Source organism: Aphelocoma coerulescens, chromosome 3 (assembly GCF_041296385.1).
Source record: "Aphelocoma coerulescens isolate FSJ_1873_10779 chromosome 3, UR_Acoe_1.0, whole genome shotgun sequence".
Lineage (NCBI taxonomy): Eukaryota > Metazoa > Chordata > Aves > Passeriformes > Corvidae > Aphelocoma > Aphelocoma coerulescens.
This window is the reverse complement of record NC_091016.1, coordinates 34641361-34662556: the sequence shown is the minus strand read 5'-3', so window position 1 is coordinate 34662556 and position 21196 is coordinate 34641361. Positions and strand designations below refer to the sequence as shown.

Genomic DNA, 21196 nt, shown 5'->3' with positions numbered 1-21196 from the left:
GCAGAGTAGGAAGGCAGAATCCCCTCCCTCCTCTAGCTGGCAACACTGCTTTAGATCTGGCCCAGGATACAGTTGGCTTTCTGGGATGCAAATGCATGTCACGGGGTTACATTGAACTTCTCATCAACGTAACCATTTTATGTACCTGTCATCTCTTGAGGAATGCCCATTAAAATAAAATCGTTTTAATTTTTATTAGCATTAAAAGCATTGCTGTTTAATCTCTCCTAATAGTTCTTTTCGTTTGATTGACAATTAGCAAATTAATGGGAAAAAGCCAGTTAATGCTATACTCAGCTTCAGGATTGAAAGCTGTTCCTTATTTAAGTTTTTTCCTTAATGATGGAAATACATTAAATACGGGGGAAAGGGTCGGGGTGGATTGTACTCTTGGGTATATTTTGTTGTTATTTGTCTTGCTGATAAAGGTTTTGTAATCTGTTCTGTTTTCTCTAGTTCAGATGATAGTACCACTTAAAAACGTAATACTTAAGGGAACATTTTGGGTCACAAGATCCTGTCCATTGCTGTTAAAGGCAATTACGTCACATAATGCCATCCATAAACTGATCATACCACAGCAGGACAGCAGCTATTGTTTGTGCTCACCACTCATAGGGAGTGTTGTCCTTAGGGTTAAACTTAGGGTTAAAACCATGCTCTGATTTCCAGCCAGAGTGTGCTCGTGACCATTTTACAGGCAATTCTAAGAGTACAGTTTTCTTTCAGCTGTCAGAAGTGAGCTGTACACCAAGGCAGAATTTAAGAAAACACTGTCAGTTCTGTCTCATTTTTCATCTAAGACAATTAGGCTTTTTTAAGACCCATTCTTCCCCGCAGCTTATCACTAAGTGTCTTGGCATGTAGTGTTCTGCACATAATAGCTGGTATGCAGCTTGTCTCTCTGGACATTAACAGCTTCAGTCCTGCCAGAGCTTCAAATGGCACGAGAACACCTTCCTGAAACCACTCAGTGGTCACTTAATTTTTTTTCTCCCCAGTTAGGGCAGGGCCTCCTAAGAATATTTAAGTGATTTGCCTGTTCCTTCCTCACAGCTGGCTGTAGGACAGAGCATACCAGGGCACTCTGCACCATGTTGATCCTGCTTTGAGCACATATCTTATTTCCTCTCCTATTTTTCCAAAACGGATAAAAACAAAGTCATCTTGGCAAGTTGCTGTGTACATATGAACAAACATGTCAAAAGATTTATTTGAGAGCAGAAAGTGGCACTGTATTTTTTGCTGTCAGTGAAGATGACTGTGCTGCTAGCTCATTACCTTCTAACTAGAGGTCAAGAGATTAAATGAAATTGTGTGTGGCAGAAATACACTTGTTCATACTGTATGTGATTTATGAATTAGAGGGATGTCAGGTCCTAACCAGGAACAATTTGTTCTAGATGATCCCAAAGCTGTAACTGATTGTTCTGATATAAAGAAAGCCTCAACTGTGAATACATTAAGATTGACTTGTATTTAGCATGCTTTTTTTCTTTCTTACAGTACTTTTCTGGAGTCTGCATGCTTTGCTACAAGTAATGCATAGGTTTAATTTGCAGGAAACTTGGGGACAGTGACTTCTAGATAAAAATTTCTAATTGCAAAAATGTTTTTCATCCACAAGAGGAGCTGAATACACTACACCAGAAAGTTTGGACCATAAACTACTTTGAAAAATAACAAATACAAAATGTGTGGTGATAATTCAGTGATATTACAACATTTTTAAAAATTCTTTGGCATTTGCATCTGATGTCAAACCAGGAATTCCTAAAAACAAAATCTGTATCTTTACTGAAATTTATAGTTTGCCTAATTTAAGAAGAGCTACAGTACTGTATACTTGATAACTCAGTAATTTTATTTTGATACATTAAAGGAAGTTAAGCAGAACAAAATATCTTTAAAGTGCAAATACAGTAGGAAAGAATAAATTTGCAACCTGTTTTGCAATGGTTACAGTTTAGATTCCACACTCAAACATCTCCTAAATAAATTCATATTTGACTTATTAGTTCTTATCTGTAAGCTTTTAAATATTCAGTTTGTTGTTTACCATTTTATATTACTTTTATACATACAGGATGTGAATGAAGACCCTGGAGAAGATGTTGCACTTCTCTCCGTTAGTTTTGAGGATGCAGAAGCCACTCAGGTTTTTCCTAAGCTGTACCTCTCCCCACGTATTGAACAGTGAGTGAGACAGGTTTTTTTCTGGAATTTCTTTATTCTACTTCATCTCAGAACTTTTCAATTTTTTCAATATATTTTCAATATATGTGATAGCATACTAGATAACATACTATTGCTTTAAATTGCTTAAGGTTACAGTGGTTACTGTGTGTGTGTGTGTGTGTGTGTGTGTGTGTGTGTGTGTGTGTGGTGGAGAAATGACACATCTTCTCTCAGCTAGTTCTGTTTGTATGTGGTATTCTTGTAGCATCACAGTCTCTGAAGACTATGCTGTCCTTTCCTGTGGCAGTATATTTTGAATGTCTTCTGTGGTACAACATGGTGATAGCTTTTGTGGGGGGGAATCTTTAATTTTTTTTTCTTTTGGGAAGGTAATTCTCTATATAAACATAATACATGTGAATAAAGTATTGTTGTAGAAGCTAAAGGGCTTGGTTAACTATGCTTTTGGAATTTGCAGCTTTAGTAAATTACTTTTTTCAGGAGAATATCTGAATATTTCATTTTAAGAGCATTGAACCTTACTGATCTGTTTACCAGTTGGCAAATAGATTTGCTGAGAAACAGATTTTTCCTCCTAAAATGGAAGACTGAGGACTAAAAGTCAATCTGTTTTCATTAAATTTCTTTTCTTCCTTTTCTGGAATTAAGAATGTTTTAATGCTTCTCCTTGTCTTCAGTATCTCAGTCTTGTAATGCTTAAAAAAAATAACTATGTTAGACTTTCCAGGTATACCACGTGCTAAGGTCTAGCATTGTTTCAGCGATGTGTTGGTTTTTTTGCTAGTACTGCAGTTGATTTTCCTCTGAACTGGTGCTGACTCTTCTGTGTAGAGAAGAAAAGATGGGAAATACTGTCTACCACAGTTTTATAATAACTTGGGGATAAAGTTTGTGTGAGTGAAGAGACATGGTATCTTGACATTTAGCTCGACATAGTATCAATCTGGATAAACTCTTGGATGCAGTTTAGAAAATAAAAACCAGAATTTGATTTAGATAAAGACATAAGACTTCTGAGATACTTTAAGGAAACATAGGTTACATATGCACGTGCAAACACACAGACAATGTATTTCATAGCTTTCGCACTTCATATTTTTCATCAATTCACTACTTTTTGTCAGCATCAGTTGAGGGAATAATTGTAGTCAAACATGTAATTATCCTTCCTTGTTCCAAAGGATTCTTTTTCTGAACTCTTAAAAGCGAATCGGCTACCATTAGTTTCCATTGTCTTTTCAGCTGTAGTCACATGTTGATGGTTAAGTGTATTTCAGGCCACCCAGGTAGGTATATGTCTAAATCATCCATGAGCTAATGAATACATTGAGTATTTTCCCACTTTCAACACTATCTTTAGAAAGATGTTAACCTCTTAGTACCAAGCAGAATAGCGATACAAAGGAACTCTTTGTCTTCCTAGAAGCATTGCATTTTCTCTCAGTGCCCTAAAGAGCATCTGATTTTAGATGTGTGATGTAGAGCAATACAGCAGAAAAATACTTGAGTAGTGTTGGTATGTATCTGACATTCTAATGTCCTAATTCTAATTTATGGCTTTGTCATTTATAGCTGATGCAGTCATGTTAAAATCATGCCAGTTAACCCTAGAGTTCTGTGCCACACCTTGTCACATTATCTGTGTGTTGAAGTTGAGATACTTCACTCATCTAAGTCAATCTGTCTTTCTGCATTTGTAACATTTTCATTACAGTATCTAGGTACTGATAATTCATAATTACTGAAGTTGCTTGTGAGCTGTTGCACCTCCCTTTATGCTACTGGCTACTATTTATGTGCCATGAAAAAATGTATGAGTATGTTTCCAGTGTTTGTATAATTGTGCTTTAATAGAAAAGATATCGTTCTCTCTTGCTCTTTCCCAAAATCAATCTCTACTGTGTTTAGCAGGGGCTGACAGTCTAGATATTTAACTTCCCAGTGTTTGGGAACTGAAGAAACAATGTGTACTTCTTTATACTTTTTGCCAAAAGTACAAAAAGCTTCAAGAAGCCCTCAGGATTAGTTTAATGACTTGAGGCCGTGGCATGTTACATTTGAATTGTGTTCTGCTTATAAAAAGTTCTTTCCTGCTGCTCACAGTAATTGGAGCTACAAAAGCCATGTAAGCAAATTACCAGTGTATTTTTCCTATGCAGCAGATTTTGAGGTGTACCAAGTAGTCATTGATAGTTCCCAACATAACATTCCCAAGTACTCAACAAAACATGAAAAATACCAAATTCCCACAATTATTTTGCTAATACTAAAATAGGTTCGCTTTAGGAAGAATGAACAAACAGGAATAGCATTTTCCTGACATATGAAATAACATTTCAGGTTTGTAGAGCAATAAGAGGAAAAGGGCCTGTTTGTGTAAAGTGAGTTATCTCCTGCTTTCCCAAGAGGTTTCATTGCTCTTGTGCTCTGCCATATAAACACACATTCCTGCATTGCCCTTTCTAAAAATGATACATACCCACAGATCTTGTCAGCAAATTTGAGTCCTAGCAATGTGAATATAGGTTTTTTGCGTTGAAGGGTTTTTGTAAAACACATTTGCTCTATTTTTTTAAATCAATAGTAAGCATAATACTACTAAGACTTTGACTGCACTTTGTCATAGACTCTGGAAGAGAGATTTCCAAAATCAGGGAAATGTCCCCCTTTTATGGTTTGGGGTGTAGATGTTAGTACATCGCTTGGCTTGAAAAAGTCCACATGTTGAAGCAGCAGGTAGAGATGCAGTAGAGAAGAGTTGTGGATCATTCAAGTCCTTTACTGACTTGTGTGGTGTGATGTGTGATGTGGCTGCAAGAGTGTCAAGTGCAGTTCTTATAGTCAAACAACCAACCCCAGATTTAGGGATGGGAAGCATTTGTATTAATTTATAAAAATCTCATCAGTAACTATTCGTAACTATACCTGGTTTAATTCTTTCATTAAAACTTGCTAATTTGAAAAGTTCATTTTGATACTATTTTTTCAAAACACATCAACAGCAACTTTTAATGTTTCCTTAATTTGAAATCAGTCACTAAAAACAGCTTACATTCTATGGTTTTTAGAATACTTCTGACTTTTTGTTGCATTACATCAATAAACAGATGCCAATAATATTGACTTTCAATTATTTCAAAATAAGATCAAGTTCAAATGAAACATGGAATATTTATGAGATGTATTTATTTTAAGAAAACTACCGTCTTTACTGTAGTATCATAGAAAAGAGTTTCTGCACACTGCTGGAGGAAGTGGTAAGCTGAGAAACCACACAGACTGACCGCACAACTTGAGAGGTTGGTGCTTGTCAGCATCCGTGAGTGTGTCCCCAACTCATCCTTCACTTCCTCGCACCTCAGGGCAGGAGACTTGTTGCAGGATGCTCTCCATCCTCTGCTGATAGCTGCTGTGCTTCGGGAAGAGGGTCATACAGCTGAGCTAGGTAGGCACAGCTGTGCTCTGGGGCATGTTAGGGGCCTGCTGGGATATTTACCCTTTATGTCTCTGTTGCATTTCCATGAGTTATTTGTAGTGTCTCTAAACCTGTTGATAGGAAACATCTTGCTTGTTCAAAATTGCCTTTCTAGTGAAGGTATGCTAGATACTCACATGGGACAGAAATTTGTAATGAAACTTCCCATCATATCCTTGTTTCCCATTTATTAAAAGTCATTAGAGTCTAAATCCAAAGAGTCAGTGTAGGATTGAACAGCTGATTTCTATATTAATGCTTAAAGTGTGTGTCAGCATACTACGCATGAATGTGGATCAGAAGGTTTTGGGGTTTTTTCTTAAAAGAAATCATTCAATGTATGTAATTTTTTTCCTTCATGAGCCATCCATGCTAAAGAACATAAAAATGGGTTCATCTTGGTTCACATTTTAAGAAAAAACTATATAAGGGTAGAATCACTGTTGCTCAGTGAATGCTGTGTTCCCTGTGTTCACAGAAATAATCCTGCAGTAAACACTGTTGTCCTGGAGGGCTTTTCTCTGATAAATACACAGACGTGAATATGCTAAGAAAACCAGCTGTCAGTAGAAGTTGTTTTGCTTAAATGGATCAGGCTCCATGCTTTGGGGACTGAAATGGTCGTTTTTTACTGGTCTGGGAGCTGTGCCAGAGGGTTCTTCGTGACTGAGGGTGGTATGCAAAGTTCGGTGACTGCGTTTAACCTTCTCACACAGGCAGGGGAGAATAACAAGAACCTGATCTGAACTCTTAAGCTTTGAATGTTCCTGTGTTTTTCACTGATGGAAGAAAAAATTGGAGAGAAAATTAAATGTGTGTTTGCTTTAAGGTGTTTCCCATCTTTTAGCTGTGCTTTCTGCTGGGAGTTGGAGGAGGAAAACCATAGAATATTTCCCATTTACTGTCAAGTACCACCTCTTGCTGTGTTTGAGATACAGGGGAGCCGTGAAGGGCTTCACCTTTAAAGTTGGCGTAACATGCTGCCACCAGTAGAAGCCTGCTGTTTCAGAATGATTATGAATACACAGTCACTAAATGAATGGTTGTGCTTAGGCCTTTTTATATGGCTGCTTTGTAGAAGTCAGAAGTAAGATCTTCAGTTTGGCATACTAAAATGTGCTTATGCATCTGAGTTGATGATTTCAGTAGAATTGTTAGTAGTCATCCAGGGCAGTCCATGGCTTCTTCAAATCCCAGAACATCTTTGCAGACATGGGAAGCAGGAGGAATGACCGTTGCTTTGTAGTGCTTCCTGTTCCATTAAGCCTTGTTTGGTCAATGCCTGGCCAGTGCATCGGACATATCTACTGCCTGCTGTGTGTGCCATGCCCCCATCAGCCAAGTCTTCAGAAACTGCAGCCAGTCCCATAGCCTGATTGCCAATCTAGCTCTGCTTTGCAACTCTTCCTGTGTCCTAAAAATCATCTGGTTCACTGCAACCAACTTTTGATGGCCTGTTGACAGCTTCAGAAGAGATCAGGACAGACTGGGACTGGCAGTCAAAGCAGATTGACTTGTACTTCTATTCCAGGTGTTCAACTGTACTGATTGTTCTTTTTTTTTTTTTTTTCTCCTCTGAAGCTGCTATAGAGCAATTAGTGAAAATAGTTGTAGAAGAGCTAAGATTATGTGTCCATCATCTAAATGGTGCTTTAATGCTGGATATGTTAATGCTGTCTTTAAATGGCTCAGTTAGTGAGATTTTTAAGTCAGTTAAGGGACTAAGCAATTAGACCTATTTGTCGAGGTATGAAACACTTGAGGCAGTTTAGTGGGACTGATTTTGTTGCTAGGTAATGAGGTACCAATTTCTCTGTATAGGAGATATGGGACAGTTTTTGGTCTGACATACCTTTTGTGGCAGTCCAAAGCTCAGTGTTGCCTCAAGTCTCAGAGCATAACTTAGAGCTGAGTATTGGGAAGGATTTGTGTCTCCTGGAGGTTTTGTCAGGCTCTGAGTGTCAGCCTTGTATGTATAAGGTTCTCTAATGTGATGGTGGAGAGAGTATTTTTACATGATATATCAAGCACTTTATCACCTAAAGTATTTTCTTGTATGGTTGAAATACACATATAGAAAAATTAGTAAGAAATCACAAAAGAAAATGAAAACGTGATTCAACACAGCCCTCTTCAACTCCCTCTGCACACTTCTGACTAGGGTAGAATGGTCCACAGAAATTGCACAAGTTTTAAACACATTTGATCCTTTAGATCAAATCTCTCCATTAAGTTGTTGCATTTTTTCACTTGTGCACATATAATTTATTTCAGGCTACCCTAATTAAACATCCAATTCTGTATCATGTTATTTGTCATGTGCTGTGAGTATGCCACCTTTCATTGTAATAATCCATGTTTCAACACAGGCATTTCTAAGTATCATTATAAAGCTGTACTCTACTTAAATATCTTCCTCAGCAACTTTATTGTGGTATCACTGCTTCTAGGCATGTTTATCCACCTACAAGGAGTGATAATGAAGGAAAAAGAGAACAAAGTAATTTTTTCTTAGGACATCAGACATTATTATTCATAAAGGTGTTCTTGATTCTTTACTGTTGCCCATATGTTTAGACTTGTATCTTTGTACAGTGAGATTGTCAAAAGCACTTTTAATTAGTCAAAACTAATCCTGGCAACAGTATTGAAAATGCTGTCATCTTCATTACTAGCTAGGGTCAGTACTTAGTATTTTTGAAATCCTCCTCTCTATCTGCAATAGGGGTTATTTTTAAAATTATTTTCTTAGATTGTGTTTACTTTGATACTGAAATTCATTTCAGTTTTACAAAAAAAATCTTACTTTTATTTTGATGCATCCAGACATTTTTGTCTTTTCTACTGCCTCTGTTGTTCCTAGAGTTTAGAGGGTTGGAGAGTATTTTTATTGCCATTCAGACATTCCTTGTGCAGTACTGAAGTGCCTTTCTTGGATATTTTCCTAAGACATTAGAGCACACAAAGCAGGTTTCATCTTCATTTCCTGAGATGTTTTCGTAGGGGAAAGAAAGCCTGCTGAACAGAACCAATCCATGCTGGTACTGAACTGTGTCTGTCACAGGTGGCAGGATTTTTTTCATACCAAAGAATTAATAGGAATATTTGGGGGGGTTTTATGTAGGACCTTTTGTTCTAAAGAACTCTGGGCCAATGGTAGGGACAGTTTGAACTCCTTGAAATGTTTTCTGTAACATTAATTAGGCTGATGAAAGAAATTTGAAGCAGGTGTCACCTTTTTTTCTGTGGTGTTTGGTATGGCAGTAATAGAGTAAGCAGGAGGGTCTGGTAACGGGGGTTAAATATTAACCTAAACAATTACTGGCTAGGTGTTTCTTCAAAATGCAATGGAAAAATCAGGTCCAGGTAGAATCTGTATGTAGGGGAACTTGGAGTTTCTCTAGTGCCAATTTATTTGTCGTTTCATCAATAAGGTACTGGTGTTAAATTCTGCTTTAAAAAAAAGTAACAGATACAAAGTTGCTGGGAAATCACAATTGAAGCAGTAGCTTCTGTGTTGTTAAACAGACTTAATTCCAAAGACTGCCTCTTTGGAGCTAAATTGCTCTGGCAGAGGAAAAGTGCTTCAAAGTTACTGACAGCATCAAATTTTAAAATTACCTGACAAGTTTGAGGCTTCTGGTAATTTATCAGTAAATGTAATCATAGAATCATTTAGGTTGAAAAATACCTTTATGATCATCACATTCAAATGTAAATTTAACACTGCCAAGTCCACCATGTCCATAAGTACCACAACTACACATCTTTTAAATACCTCCAGGGGTGGTGACTCCACCGCTTCTCTGGGCAGACTGTTCCAGTGCTTTGCAATCCTTCAGGTGAAGAAAATTTCCTTAATATCCAATCTAGACCTCTTCTCGTGCAACTTGAAGCCATTTCCTCTTGTCCTATCACTTGTGTTGTTTGCAAGAAGAGGCCAACTCCCACCTGGCTGCATCCTGTTTTCAGGTAGCTGGAGAGAGAGATAAGGTCCCTCCTGAGCCTCCATCTCTAAGCTAAACCACTCCAGCTCCCTCAGCCTCTCCTCATAGGACTTGTTCTCCAGACCCTTCGCCAGCTCCATTGCTCTTCTCTGGACACACTCCAGCGCCTCAATGCTCTTCTTGTAGTGAGTGACCCAAAACTGGACACAATACTTGAGGTGTGGCCTGACCAGTGCCTAGTACAGGAGTACAATCACTGCCCTGGTCCTGCTGGCTGCACTATTTCTGATATAGGCTGGGCTGTCATTGGCCTTCTTGGCCACCTGGACACACACTGGCTCAGTCACTGTTGACCAGCAGCCCCAGGTCCTTTTCCACTGGACAGCTTTTCAGATACAGTTCCCCAAGTCTGTCGGGGCTTGTTGTGACCCAAGTGCAGGACTCAGCACTTCACCTTATTGAACCTCATCCTGTTGGCCTCAGCCCATCTATCCAGTCTGTCCAGATCCCCCTGCAGACCCTTTCTGCCCTCCAGCAGACTAGCACTCCCACCCAACTTGGTGTCATCTGAAAACTCGTACAGGGGGCACTTGATCCCCTCATCCTGATCATCAATAAAGTTTTTAAATGGGACTGGCCCCAGTTCTGAGCCCTCTGGAACCCCACTAGTGACCAGCCACCAGCTGGATGTAACTCCATTCTCCATCATTCTCTGGGCCCACCCATCCAGCCAGTTTTTTACCTGGTGAAGAGTGCACCTGTCCAAGCCACAGGCTGTCAGCATCTCCAAGAGAATTTGGTGGGAAATGGTGTCAGAGGCTTGTCAATGACAACATCCGCAACCTTTTCCTCATCCACTAAACAGGTCACCCTGTCACAGAAGGAGACCAAGTTGGTCAAGCAGGACCATTTTTATAAACCCATGCTGGTTGTTCCTGATCCCCTGATTATCCTGCGTGTGCCGTGTGGTGACACTCAAGGTAATCTGCTCCCTGACCTTCCCCAGCACAAGGCCTAACAGGCCTGTAGTTGCCCAGATCCTCCTTCTGATCATTCTTATAGATGGTCATTACATTTGCAGTCCAATCAACTGGGACCTCCTTGGTTAGCCAGGACTGCTGGCAAAGGGTGGAAAGTGGCACGAGCAGGTCATGGAAAGCTTTTCTTTCAGATCCCAGCTGAGATTTAGTTGTTCTACTGTATTCATTCTAACTGGGTATTAATTACCAAAACTGTCAAATAGTAGTTAAATTAGTTAATTAGAACCTTGGCAGCAAATGTAGTGGGTGTGGAAAGGCACATTTATTCAACAGTTATGGAAATTCATATTTCCTAGAGTACACTTTGAACACACTTTTGTTGCTGCGTGGGTATTTTTCCCAGTTCTTGATGTAAATGCAAACCCACCACTACAGAACATGGTATCTTAACAAAGTATGCTTTCTTGAAGTTGATTTTTGCTTATTTGGGATATGTGGTTTGCTTTCTGAATATGGTGATTAAATAATTTTTTTTCGGAGAACTCCATTTTTGTTGTGATCTGCACATTACTGTTTTGTCTTCAGACTTTTTCTATTTTATTATTTAAAACAATTAACAAAAATTCATCTACTGTTTAATGCTTGCTTCCAGATGGCCACATTCAGTTGGTACAAATCTGACCACTGGAAAGTGAAAAGCTAAGGATTTTCATATATAACCCCTGACAAGTGTGAAACACAGAATTAAGTTGTATGTGGAAGACCTCAGTTTTGGTTATCTCTGTTGTCTTCTCCCTCTGCCTCCCATCCCCCCCTTTGGGAAGAGCTGGTAGTACCCTCTAGGAACCAGAGTCCTGTTACTGATGTTTCAGCAGGGAATGTGGTGGTACAGGGAGCATGAATTGATGAGTATGGCAGAGGAACTGCCCTGATGGGCAGGAGGGAGAGTATAAGTGTAGGGGTCTTGGCCCCACTGTTTGTGTGATAAAGGATTGTAGTGCATTCTTTGGCATTACCAGAAGGGCTGGTTCCCCTGCCAACTTGCCTTTTTCCCATAAGCTTCTTGACCCCACAGTAGTACCAGGTACCACCTCTCAGTTTCCTTTGCTTTCTGCCTCCCATCTTTCCTGCAAATAATCAGTGGCATTTTAAACTTGATGCCTTCTTGAAAGGAACATTAATACCTCCTTAATTATCCATTGTAGGAAGAAGCCATTTTCCCAAAATAAATTATGGCTGATTTTTAAAATGTGAATACAGAATTTCTGGGGGTTTCCTTTTCCCTAATTATTGTCAAGAATGTGACTCATTGTATTGCTTATTTTATTTAAGGCATACGAGACAGTCACAGTCCGTCCCGCTACTTAACTACTACAAGCTGCTTGGCTGATGTGAATCTTAGCTGAAACCCCAGCTACTTTCAGCATTTGCACACTGGACCTACCTGGAGAAAATGTATAAAAGACATTATCAAATGTGAGACTTTTTTGTTGAATAGTCTTTTCCTAGATAACAGATTCCCCTTTAAGAATACTGAGAACTTCTTTCCTAGAAGCTTTACTCTGAAGAGTCCCCTTAACAAATGACAGGAATTTGTTGAATTTTGAACCTGCCACAGGCATCCTCTAACTATACTAAACTTCAGCTATGTTTAAATGAAAGTGCAGATTATAGGCAACAAATCATGTGGCCGTTGTGTTAATGAATGGGACTCTTTTTATGTATAGTTTGGAAAAGCATACTTGTGTGTCAGCAAAGAATATTACAGAATTTAAATGAGAGATCTCATGTGTGATATTTAATATGTGCATGCAGTACGTGTCAAACATCCCACAGAGGAAGACAAGTTAAATTTGGCAAGAACTGAAAATTTAGATGATGAAAGTGTAGATTCTTTTAAGTTGGATTTTAAAACTAAATTCTTTGAGCTGGTTTCTGATCAGGGGCCACTAAAAATACATGGAGAGGAAACTTCAGCTGTTTAACAATTTCAGTGGACAAAACTCTGTTAGTACTGAAGTTACAGACACCACAGTGCAGTGGAAAAACCTGTACAAATAGAGCGAAACAATTCTGCTTGCAGATATTTGCTGTTGAAGCCAATGAAAGGGCTGTGCTCTTCTGTGTGGTTTAGTGATGTCAAGCACTGCTTGCTGGAGGCAGCTGTGCTACTGCAATGCTTTCCTGACCTTAAATAGCCTATATGCTGGGTAATGCAAGTGTTCAAATATAAATACAGGGCACGTAAGGACAGAGGGAGGCCAGAAAAGCCATCGAGGCCCCTTCCCTCCCCTGAATTAGTCAGTGTCTTCCTCAGTATTCTTCTCTTCTGGTATTTGTCCAAGATATTTACAAAACCGTTTAGACTAATTGTTCCCTTGTGTTGCCTCAGTACTGTTTATTCCATATGTTAAGTACTGCGTGCGAAGCAGTTCTGCTCTTCAGTGTAGTTGCTGCTTGCTTTCCTTTCCTTTTCCATTCTTGGAGGTTGTCTTTGATATTAACCCAAACAGCTGTGCAACCTCTGTCTGTCCTGGGAGGTTGTGTGTGCCACAGCAGCAGCAGCCCACTGCTCTTCCCTAGACCTCTCCAGGCAGGCAGGACTTTCTGGGACATTCTGTGGAGGTAGTTCCTTCAGGTCATGTTTTTGGTTGACTTCCCAGGTTGTTGTTTTTTTTTTCTTTTGCTGTATAATGGGAAGATGGTTAGATGGCATGTATGTGTAATTACGTAGTGATCCTCCTCATTTGTTCCATGGTTCAAACACTGTGTTTCTTCTGTAATGAATGTGCAACTTGCTTTCTACCTCCTCAAATTCTGTTGTTATCAATTGGTACTCTTGGTTTTGTTAATTTACCTGTCACTTAGGTTTCTCATACTGCCTTCCATTGGTTTTTTTATTTTTTTACATTCCATCTCTATTTTCTAGTTTCTCTTTTGGCTGTTTGTTTTTAACTCTGCACACATTTCTGAAAATTTGTTTAATTTTCAAGAAGTGAGGCTCTGTTTTTTGCATATCAGGTAGCAGGTTTTCCTGCAGTTGACATAGAAACTGCAAGGAGAGTTGAATGATGTATGTACATCCTGACAGAGCATGTCTTGTTGAAAGCTTAGGCAACATTTAATCTACAAAAACCTAACAGCCCTTTTAATTGTCTGATACACAGAATCAGTGCATATCCAGAACAATCATTTAGTGTTGTCTATGATTTCACTGCCTTTGTTGTCCTTTATTTTAAAGCATTTTAACATTAGTTTTTTAAACATGGTTTGTTTTACATTTCTTTTAACGTTATTTCTCTTCGCAATTAATTGTTTCCATTTTAAAAAGGAGCGAAACCTTCAGGACTTTAATGCAACAGTGAAAGCAAAAAAACTCTATTATGTTGTATTTATCAAAGCCTGGATTAGGTATAATTGAACAAACTTTTTTTCCCCTCTGTGATAGTATTCTATTTAGACTACATTTCTCAGCATTAAAAAGATTATATTTCTCACTACTGTGATCTCTTTATTTTCTTTTCATAGTATTGCGTTAAAATTTTGGAGGTCACATCAATTCATAAAATATATCAAATTCCTTAACCCAGGATAACTGGAGTGGTTTTGTAGAAAATGCTTTTGCAGCATGTAAGTGGTAGTTCTCACATCAGTCGTAGAGCTCTTTGTTGGAGAGGAACTCTGAATTATCTAGGCCAGCTTCCTGCTTGGCCTGGGACTCCCACCAGCGCTAGCTCAGGTTTTGTGTTGCAGAATCTTTGTCTGTGTCTTGAACACTTCTCAGTGGAGATCCTACAGGGTCCTTGAGGAACCAGTCTGCTGCTCTGCCACCCTCCTTAGGGGAGGACCTCTTCTGAAAGTCAAGTCTGAGAATCCCAAGGCCTCAGTTGTCCCAGTCCTTGGGACATAAATGTCCCTTCAGACTGAAGCTGTGCAGTTGGTTGTAGCAGTATTATACAATGTCATTAGCAGTATGCCATGTATTGTGGTACTGAGGAAGCAAAGGCTTTTTTAGTTAGTCTCATCATGCTTCTCCAGCAGCATGGAAGGGTGAATTCTTAAGGACATATTGCTGTCTAGGATTTGCTCTGGCTCGAGGTCATGATAGTAGAAAGTTAAATTAAGTTCCTATCTCACTGCTGTCACAGTGAAGGGATAGCATGAGGAACAAGGGCATGAGTTTGCTGCATTCTGACAACTGTCACTAATGCATAGTCTTTTTGGACTAGCTGGTACATGATATCAGTTAGAGCAGTGCATGGGACCAAATACTAAAGAATTTGGGTTAGTATTATGGGTGGTGTTATGCCTTGCAACAACACCAAGGCACATAATACTGGGAAGTCTCTTTTACTTCATTTTTTTGGCTCTGTCTACTGAAAGCTTCGAGTTGCCTTTTCTATACACAGATGCTAATTTGTATTTTCCTTTCTTAATTTCATATACTATAGCAGAATTAAAAAAAGTAAATAAATACCCTGAAATAGAACACTAGTCACTAGCAGTGAATGATCCTGGCAATGCAACTGGCATTGCTGAGTACTTTCCATATACAACTGAGTACAGTTAAAATGTTAGAAAAAGGATAGAATTTTTCCTGATTTTTTTTTTTTTTGTTGTTATACTAATGCTAGGAAAGTCTAGCATTCTATTTTTGTTCATCCACCAATCTGTTCAGCATATTTAGTTTAATAGTTTAATGTTAAGAGTCTATATGCAACCACCCATGTTACATCAGACTCTGCAACTGGAATGCTGTTTACTTTTCACCAAGGCAACTCCCTGTTTTTTGTTAATTAATATCTAACAAGGTCCAACAGCTGACTCCCTTTAAAGTCAAGAATGTTAGGGGTGTAGAGGGTTTATAAGCACACTGGGCTAGCAGCGGTGTCTTTTGTACAAGTGACCTGTTAAAGGACGTGGTTTGGGGTGGCTTTTTTCATTTTTATATGTGTGTATATCCTTTTTTTCTTCTGCAGTTATCTTGGACATGTTATGTTTGTACTGCATGTGCATAGCCCTTTAGTATGTGGTGCCGTGAAGTTATTTTCTTAAGCCACGGAAGGAAACGGAGAAGATTTGTGGGAAAGTCTTCTGCACCATTCTCTCACCATTCTTTTGGGGACTAAAGGAGAACTCACGTTTCTGAGGTGGTCAAGTTGACAATGGTGGTCCGTGTCTAAAATATATTTTATTTTTTTTATTTTTGACAACAAGCCATCCCTCGAATGTCTCAATTCTCTCAGTACCAGAAAGGATTTTTTTTTGTTAAATGTTTAGGAGTTTTATCCAGGCTTGATTTGAAATTGTGCAAGGAATACAGTATACACCATTTCCTTAGTGCTCTTCCAGTGATAAAATGTTTTACTGTTTTTGCAAACTTTAATTTGTTTATCTTCTTGGTACACTTCTGGGATAAGATAGTACTAAATACTGTCAGGATGTGTGAATGTATCCATGTGTGTCAGAAAGACTTCCCAACTGGGAAACTAGAAGCAAATAGAGACTCCCTTTGATAATCCCAGTCTGTACCAGATAAATATTGCAAATGTCTTCTTTCTTCCATAGTCAATTTTTTTAATGCAAAATATCTTCTCAGTTACCCTTCTCAATCACTGCCCTATCTTAACTGTATAGGCTGGCTTGAGGCTATCCACACTTGCATGCACTGATACAGATTCCTCTGGCATCACCACTGGTGTCATTTGTACTGTGTCCTCTAACGAAATGGAAATAACAAAATTTGGTATGTGCAGAAGTACATTTTTTTCCACCATGAAAAAGATCTTTTTAATAATTTGGTATGTTTCTGAGCTTCAACCCCACCAGTGTATCTCAGTAACCTAGTGATAAATAGATAATACAGTTGGCAAGCTGATTGAAATTATATCTTTAGCCAATCAGAAAAGACCTTTTAATTTAATTCAGTCCTTAAAACCTGTGAAAATACTGGGTTCTATTTTAAGAACAAGTAGTAGGTAAATAATGTTCCACCCAAAATCTGCCAACTACTGATTGTGTTTGTGCTCTCATTTTTTTTCGTAAGTTCTTTTGTTGTAGGAGGACATCTTGGCAGAGCTTCACATATGTGGTTAAGTGCTTGCTGAGCCACAAGCAAATAATACTGTACAGTTAAGCATTTCTTCCTGCATCACCAATTTCTATTCTCTTGGGCAACAGGAGTTCAAATCTGGGCAAAGATGACGGGCATAGACCTGTCTGATTGGATTAATAACATAGAAACTGTTGTTAGCCACCATAGTAATATTTTACAGTTGATCTTGTGGTAAGTTTCTCAACACAGATTTTGATTTTATTATACTAGTAAATAGATAGGTGGATAACTCTGCAATCCTGAAGGACAAAAGGAGAATTTGTTTCCCACTTTCAGGTTTGGCAGATCCAAATTCTGCTAATGGAGGTGAAAAAGGGTATGTGGAAACCTGAAGGGCAGTGATGATTCAGAGATGACTTCCAGTATATTGACTGTGGGGGATTTCTTTTTAAATGCTGTATCATTTTTGCTTGTGTGGCATTTTTAGGCTAAGTGCCTTTGTTTGGAAATGAGAAATAATTAGTTTGAGGAAGTGTAAGTTTTCCAGTCAGTGTGTTCATTCGCACCTGGCATGGAGGTGGAAGTAGAATTAGTTTGCTTATCACTTGGATATTATAATAAAAAGTCTTTTGGATAAATTTATTTAATCATAAAATCAGTGCTCTACAGGGAAAGTCATGAGTTTTGGTACGTGTTGCTAGGGGGAATGACTTCAAATTGTTCCTTCATCATAACTTTTCAAGAAACTCAAATAGTGTATACTGGGTAATAGGATCTATATTTTGGATTGTACCATGAAATTGAATGCATGTGAAAAATCTATCTGCAACTTAAAATTTGCTTTTCTGTGCATTTGTAGTTGTTTTGAAGTGACAAAAATAGCTAAGACTTGGGAAGGTAAAGCTGTGTTACAGGAACTCATAGGGAGATTTCAGAAAAGTAGTTCTGAAATTCAGTTGATGTTCAAGGAGTTTTGAACTCACTTTACAGTGAGGGTATAGAACAGGTTGCCCAGAAGAGTTCTGGATGCCCCATCCCTGGAAGTGTTCAAGGCCAGGTTGGATGGGACTCTGAGCAACTTGGTCTAGTAGGAGGTGTCTCTGGCTGTCCATGGCAGGGGGGTTGGAACTAGGTGATCTTTAAAGTCCCTTGAAGCCCAGTCTATGATCCTGTGACATGCCTTGTTTGTCATTTCTTACACTAATGTCATGGGTTAGCAAGCATAGTCCTGGAAGTGATGTTCTTGCAAAGAGGTGCTTACAGCTCCTCTATGACCTGACAGAACCTATCAGCTGGCCAGTTTGAATATGGACAATTTTTTAGGCCACTTAAAATTTTGACTGCCTCTGTGGTCCACATTTAAGAATGGACAAAGCCCAGGGGAGCTCTCTCTCATTTGTAGTGCTGGGACAGGTGGCTGCAGGGCCCATACGGGGCCCGCAGGGCCAGGCCAGGCCCTGCTTGGGTCAGGCCGGGCTGGGCCATGGCCGTCCTGGAGCCATGGGCCCTGTTCCACCCGCGGAACCCCTTCCACAGCCCTGCTATGTGCAGACAGAGCGGCTCGGCTCCCCCTCTCCAGGGCGGCAAAGATTCAGCTGAAGCTGCCCTGCTGTCCGGCAAAGATCATGTGACCAACAGCGATAAGCGACATTCCAGCTGCAAGGCCTAGGTGAGATTAACCCTTTTAGTGCTGTGAAGAGCTGAAAACCTGAGGGAGAAGAAAGATGAGATGCTTAAAGCTGAAATTCTGTTGTAAAGCTATGATGTATCAGAGTACCTGTTGTAATTTCATGAAGGCATAGGAGTGGAGCGTTCAACTTGTGAGCAAAAGCACCTGTACTGGAATCAGCAAATGCTAAAGCAGCTGTGATTTGATGAGAAATTTGAACAGGGAGAGATGGAAGCGATGAGGACTCTTGCTCCAATCAGAAGGAGAAGACCTCTGTTCCTGGAGATACTCCCAGAGATAGTCTTAGAGATTAAGATGCTTTTTTTTCTCCCAGAAAAGGAGGAGGGCCTCTATTCTCAGAGATGAAATGCTCCCAGAGATGGGTGAAGAGAACTTCTGTTTCTGAACGGGTCAACCTTAAAATTGTACCCCAGTAGTTCAAGATTGGACCCTCGAAAGCAGTTGTGAGGAAAGCTGCAAGTTGGGGGAAGGGACTCTCACATGATGCGAGCAGAGAACCAACCCGGGCGGCTGTCTCGTGATAATGTCTCCATAGCATGAGCAAGAGAGACTCCTCTCCCTAAATGAACTGAACAAGGTTATTATGGAAGTGGTAATCTGGCTGAAAATCTCAAGGGTTGTCTTTTTACAGTGGGAGAAGGGGGGAAAGTGGGGGGAGGAGAAGAGTTCTGAAGGTGTGGTATGATTTTTTTTTTTTCCTTCTTTTAGGTCTATTAATAAACTTCTATATACTCTTTCAAGTTTTATGCCTGCTTTGCTTTTCTCCTAATTCTTATCTTACAGAAGGTAAACAGTAATGAGTATTTTGGACCAAACCACTACAACTTGTAACATGGCATGAATTCAACTTCAGTTCTCCTCAGAATGCTGCAGTAGGCCTTGATAAGTTCAGCTTAAAATTTTGTACATGCATTGTAAAACCTGAATCCTTAGGAAGGAAAAAGACAAATATATTTTGGAAATTAATTTGGTCCTTTGAAGTTAGTGCAGTGTCTGGGCAGTCTTGATGTGGTACCTGCTGAGGAGACTTGCACCTTGATTAGGATACCAGTCACAATGACACAGAGTCACAGCTGTGGCTATTTAAAGCTTGTTTGTGTTGAAAATGTGCAAATTATCTGTTTTAATTAACTGTTGGAGAAGAAATATCTGTTTCATTTGTCTGGTTTTGGTACCATATGAAAAGGGAAAACAAAGTAATGCAAGGAGGAGAAGTTTTGGGGTTTAGGGTGCTTTTTTAACAAAACTAAGTAAACTTGCAAATTTTAAAAAACCAAACCATAGACTATGTCTTGTTCTTCTAACTAATAGAAGTACTTTTTTGAAGTATAGTTCTTTTTTCCCCCAACTAGGAGCTTTTGCTCTTTTATTCTCCGGGTTTTACTACTTTTGGAGTTGTCTGTGTTTCATCTCCCCTTTAATGTGTATTTACATTGAAGGAAAGATGAAAATACCAGGTCCTAAAGATCATTTAATAGAATTGAACAGTTCTGGGGATTTCCTGGTAGACAGGTAGTAGAGTGCTGGGTTTTCAAGGCAAATTATGAAATTTTAAATGAAAATAATTTTTGTATCTTTGGGATTATGAAACATCTACCCTGAGACTTGATAAATAATAGTTTATAGTCAGCTGTTCTCCAGGCTTCCCTTGCTTTTACATGTACTGCATGTTTATTTCTTCTTGCAAAGTTAGAAAAATCAGACCATGGACATAAGTTCCAACCTTTCCCAGCATTTGGTTGGAAGAGCTACAGTTAGTTACTTTTAGTCCTGGCCAGGTTTGCATCAGTGTTCTTCAGGTTCTGAACTAATTAGGTACTGAATAAATACATGGTCCCTTGAAGGCTAGATAGCCTTTTCCAAGTACTGACCACAGCTTTAGACAGGTCACTTTTCAAAGTAGGTCTCCAAAGAGAAAGCAGTTTGGAGCAGGTGTTACACAAGCCACAGGAGTGTAAGTTTGACATGTAAAGACCTGGGTGTCTTTCTTTTTTCCCAACTAATACATGGATTTTGAAGTCACTTACCTAGGCAATAAATTTGTGCATTTCAGATGCTATTTTTCATGTATTGTCAAGTCGAAAGATGAAAATTAGATGTTTCCCAACCAATTTTGTCTTTCATGCTCTGAAATTATGTACAATGCCAATCATATTAGAAACTTATGGATGTGCTAAATCAGTTGGTAACAGTTACGTGTCACGGGTTTGGCAGTCTTGAAGAATAGAAAGTGGTGAGTTAGTTACAAGGAACAATCTAGATATTAGTATGCAGTACTTGAAAAGTTTGTGATGTATATAACCATGACCTCCAGCCTCTTCAGTACTACTATTGCAACCGCTAATTTCTAACAAAAAGCTACTCTCAGGTAGTCAGGTCAGTCAGAGCAGAGATGCAAATCATTTCTATTTCCTTTATGTTTGAGAAGTGTGTCTTTGTGTAGCTCAGGTGCTAAAAACAAGCAACACAGTTTTTCAGGAAATCTGCCTCTCATAAAAGAATGAGATAGTTCCATTCTTCTTGACCACTTCTACCTTTCAGCCAAGGATTTCAATGTAATTACAAATCTGAAGTGTCTCAAATGGTGACCCCCCCCCCGGCCCCGCCTTGCCTCTAACTTACACGATTCTTGAATAGTACCCACCTTCAGATCTTTCTTCGGTGTAAACATGAAGCATCTTCTTTTTTTCCCTTTGGTATTCTTTTTTTTCCTGATCTTGTTTGTGCTTAGAAGTACAACCTATATTCTTTCACAGTAGGAAGTTTCTGGTAGCTTGCTGCAGGGACATTGTCAGTATCTTAGCAAGGTAGCAGCAGTTCGATAACCTTTTACAGTGATCAGGGGTGACA

At 39.1% G+C, this 21196-nt stretch overlaps 1 protein-coding gene and 1 long non-coding RNA gene across 4 annotated transcripts in view; one reads left to right on the top strand and one right to left on the bottom strand.

Moving 5' to 3' along the window:
- The window catches only part of BABAM2 (BRISC and BRCA1 A complex member 2), a 161941-nt gene that overhangs the window by 85290 nt on the left and 55455 nt on the right, over positions 1-21196 (top strand). For all 3 annotated transcript variants that reach the window (XM_069009799.1, XM_069009798.1, XM_069009800.1), the window contains exon 7: positions 2087-2196. In XM_069009799.1, the coding sequence (XP_068865900.1) occupies positions 2087-2196 (110 nt within the window). The remainder of the gene's footprint in view (positions 1-2086; positions 2197-21196) is intronic.
- Positions 9417-21127, bottom strand: LOC138107923 (uncharacterized). Its single transcript, XR_011149774.1, has 3 exons — positions 20991-21127; positions 10364-10492; positions 9417-9650 (listed from the first exon to the last, which is right to left on the bottom strand). It is a non-coding gene; the product is annotated as an uncharacterized lncRNA (long non-coding RNA).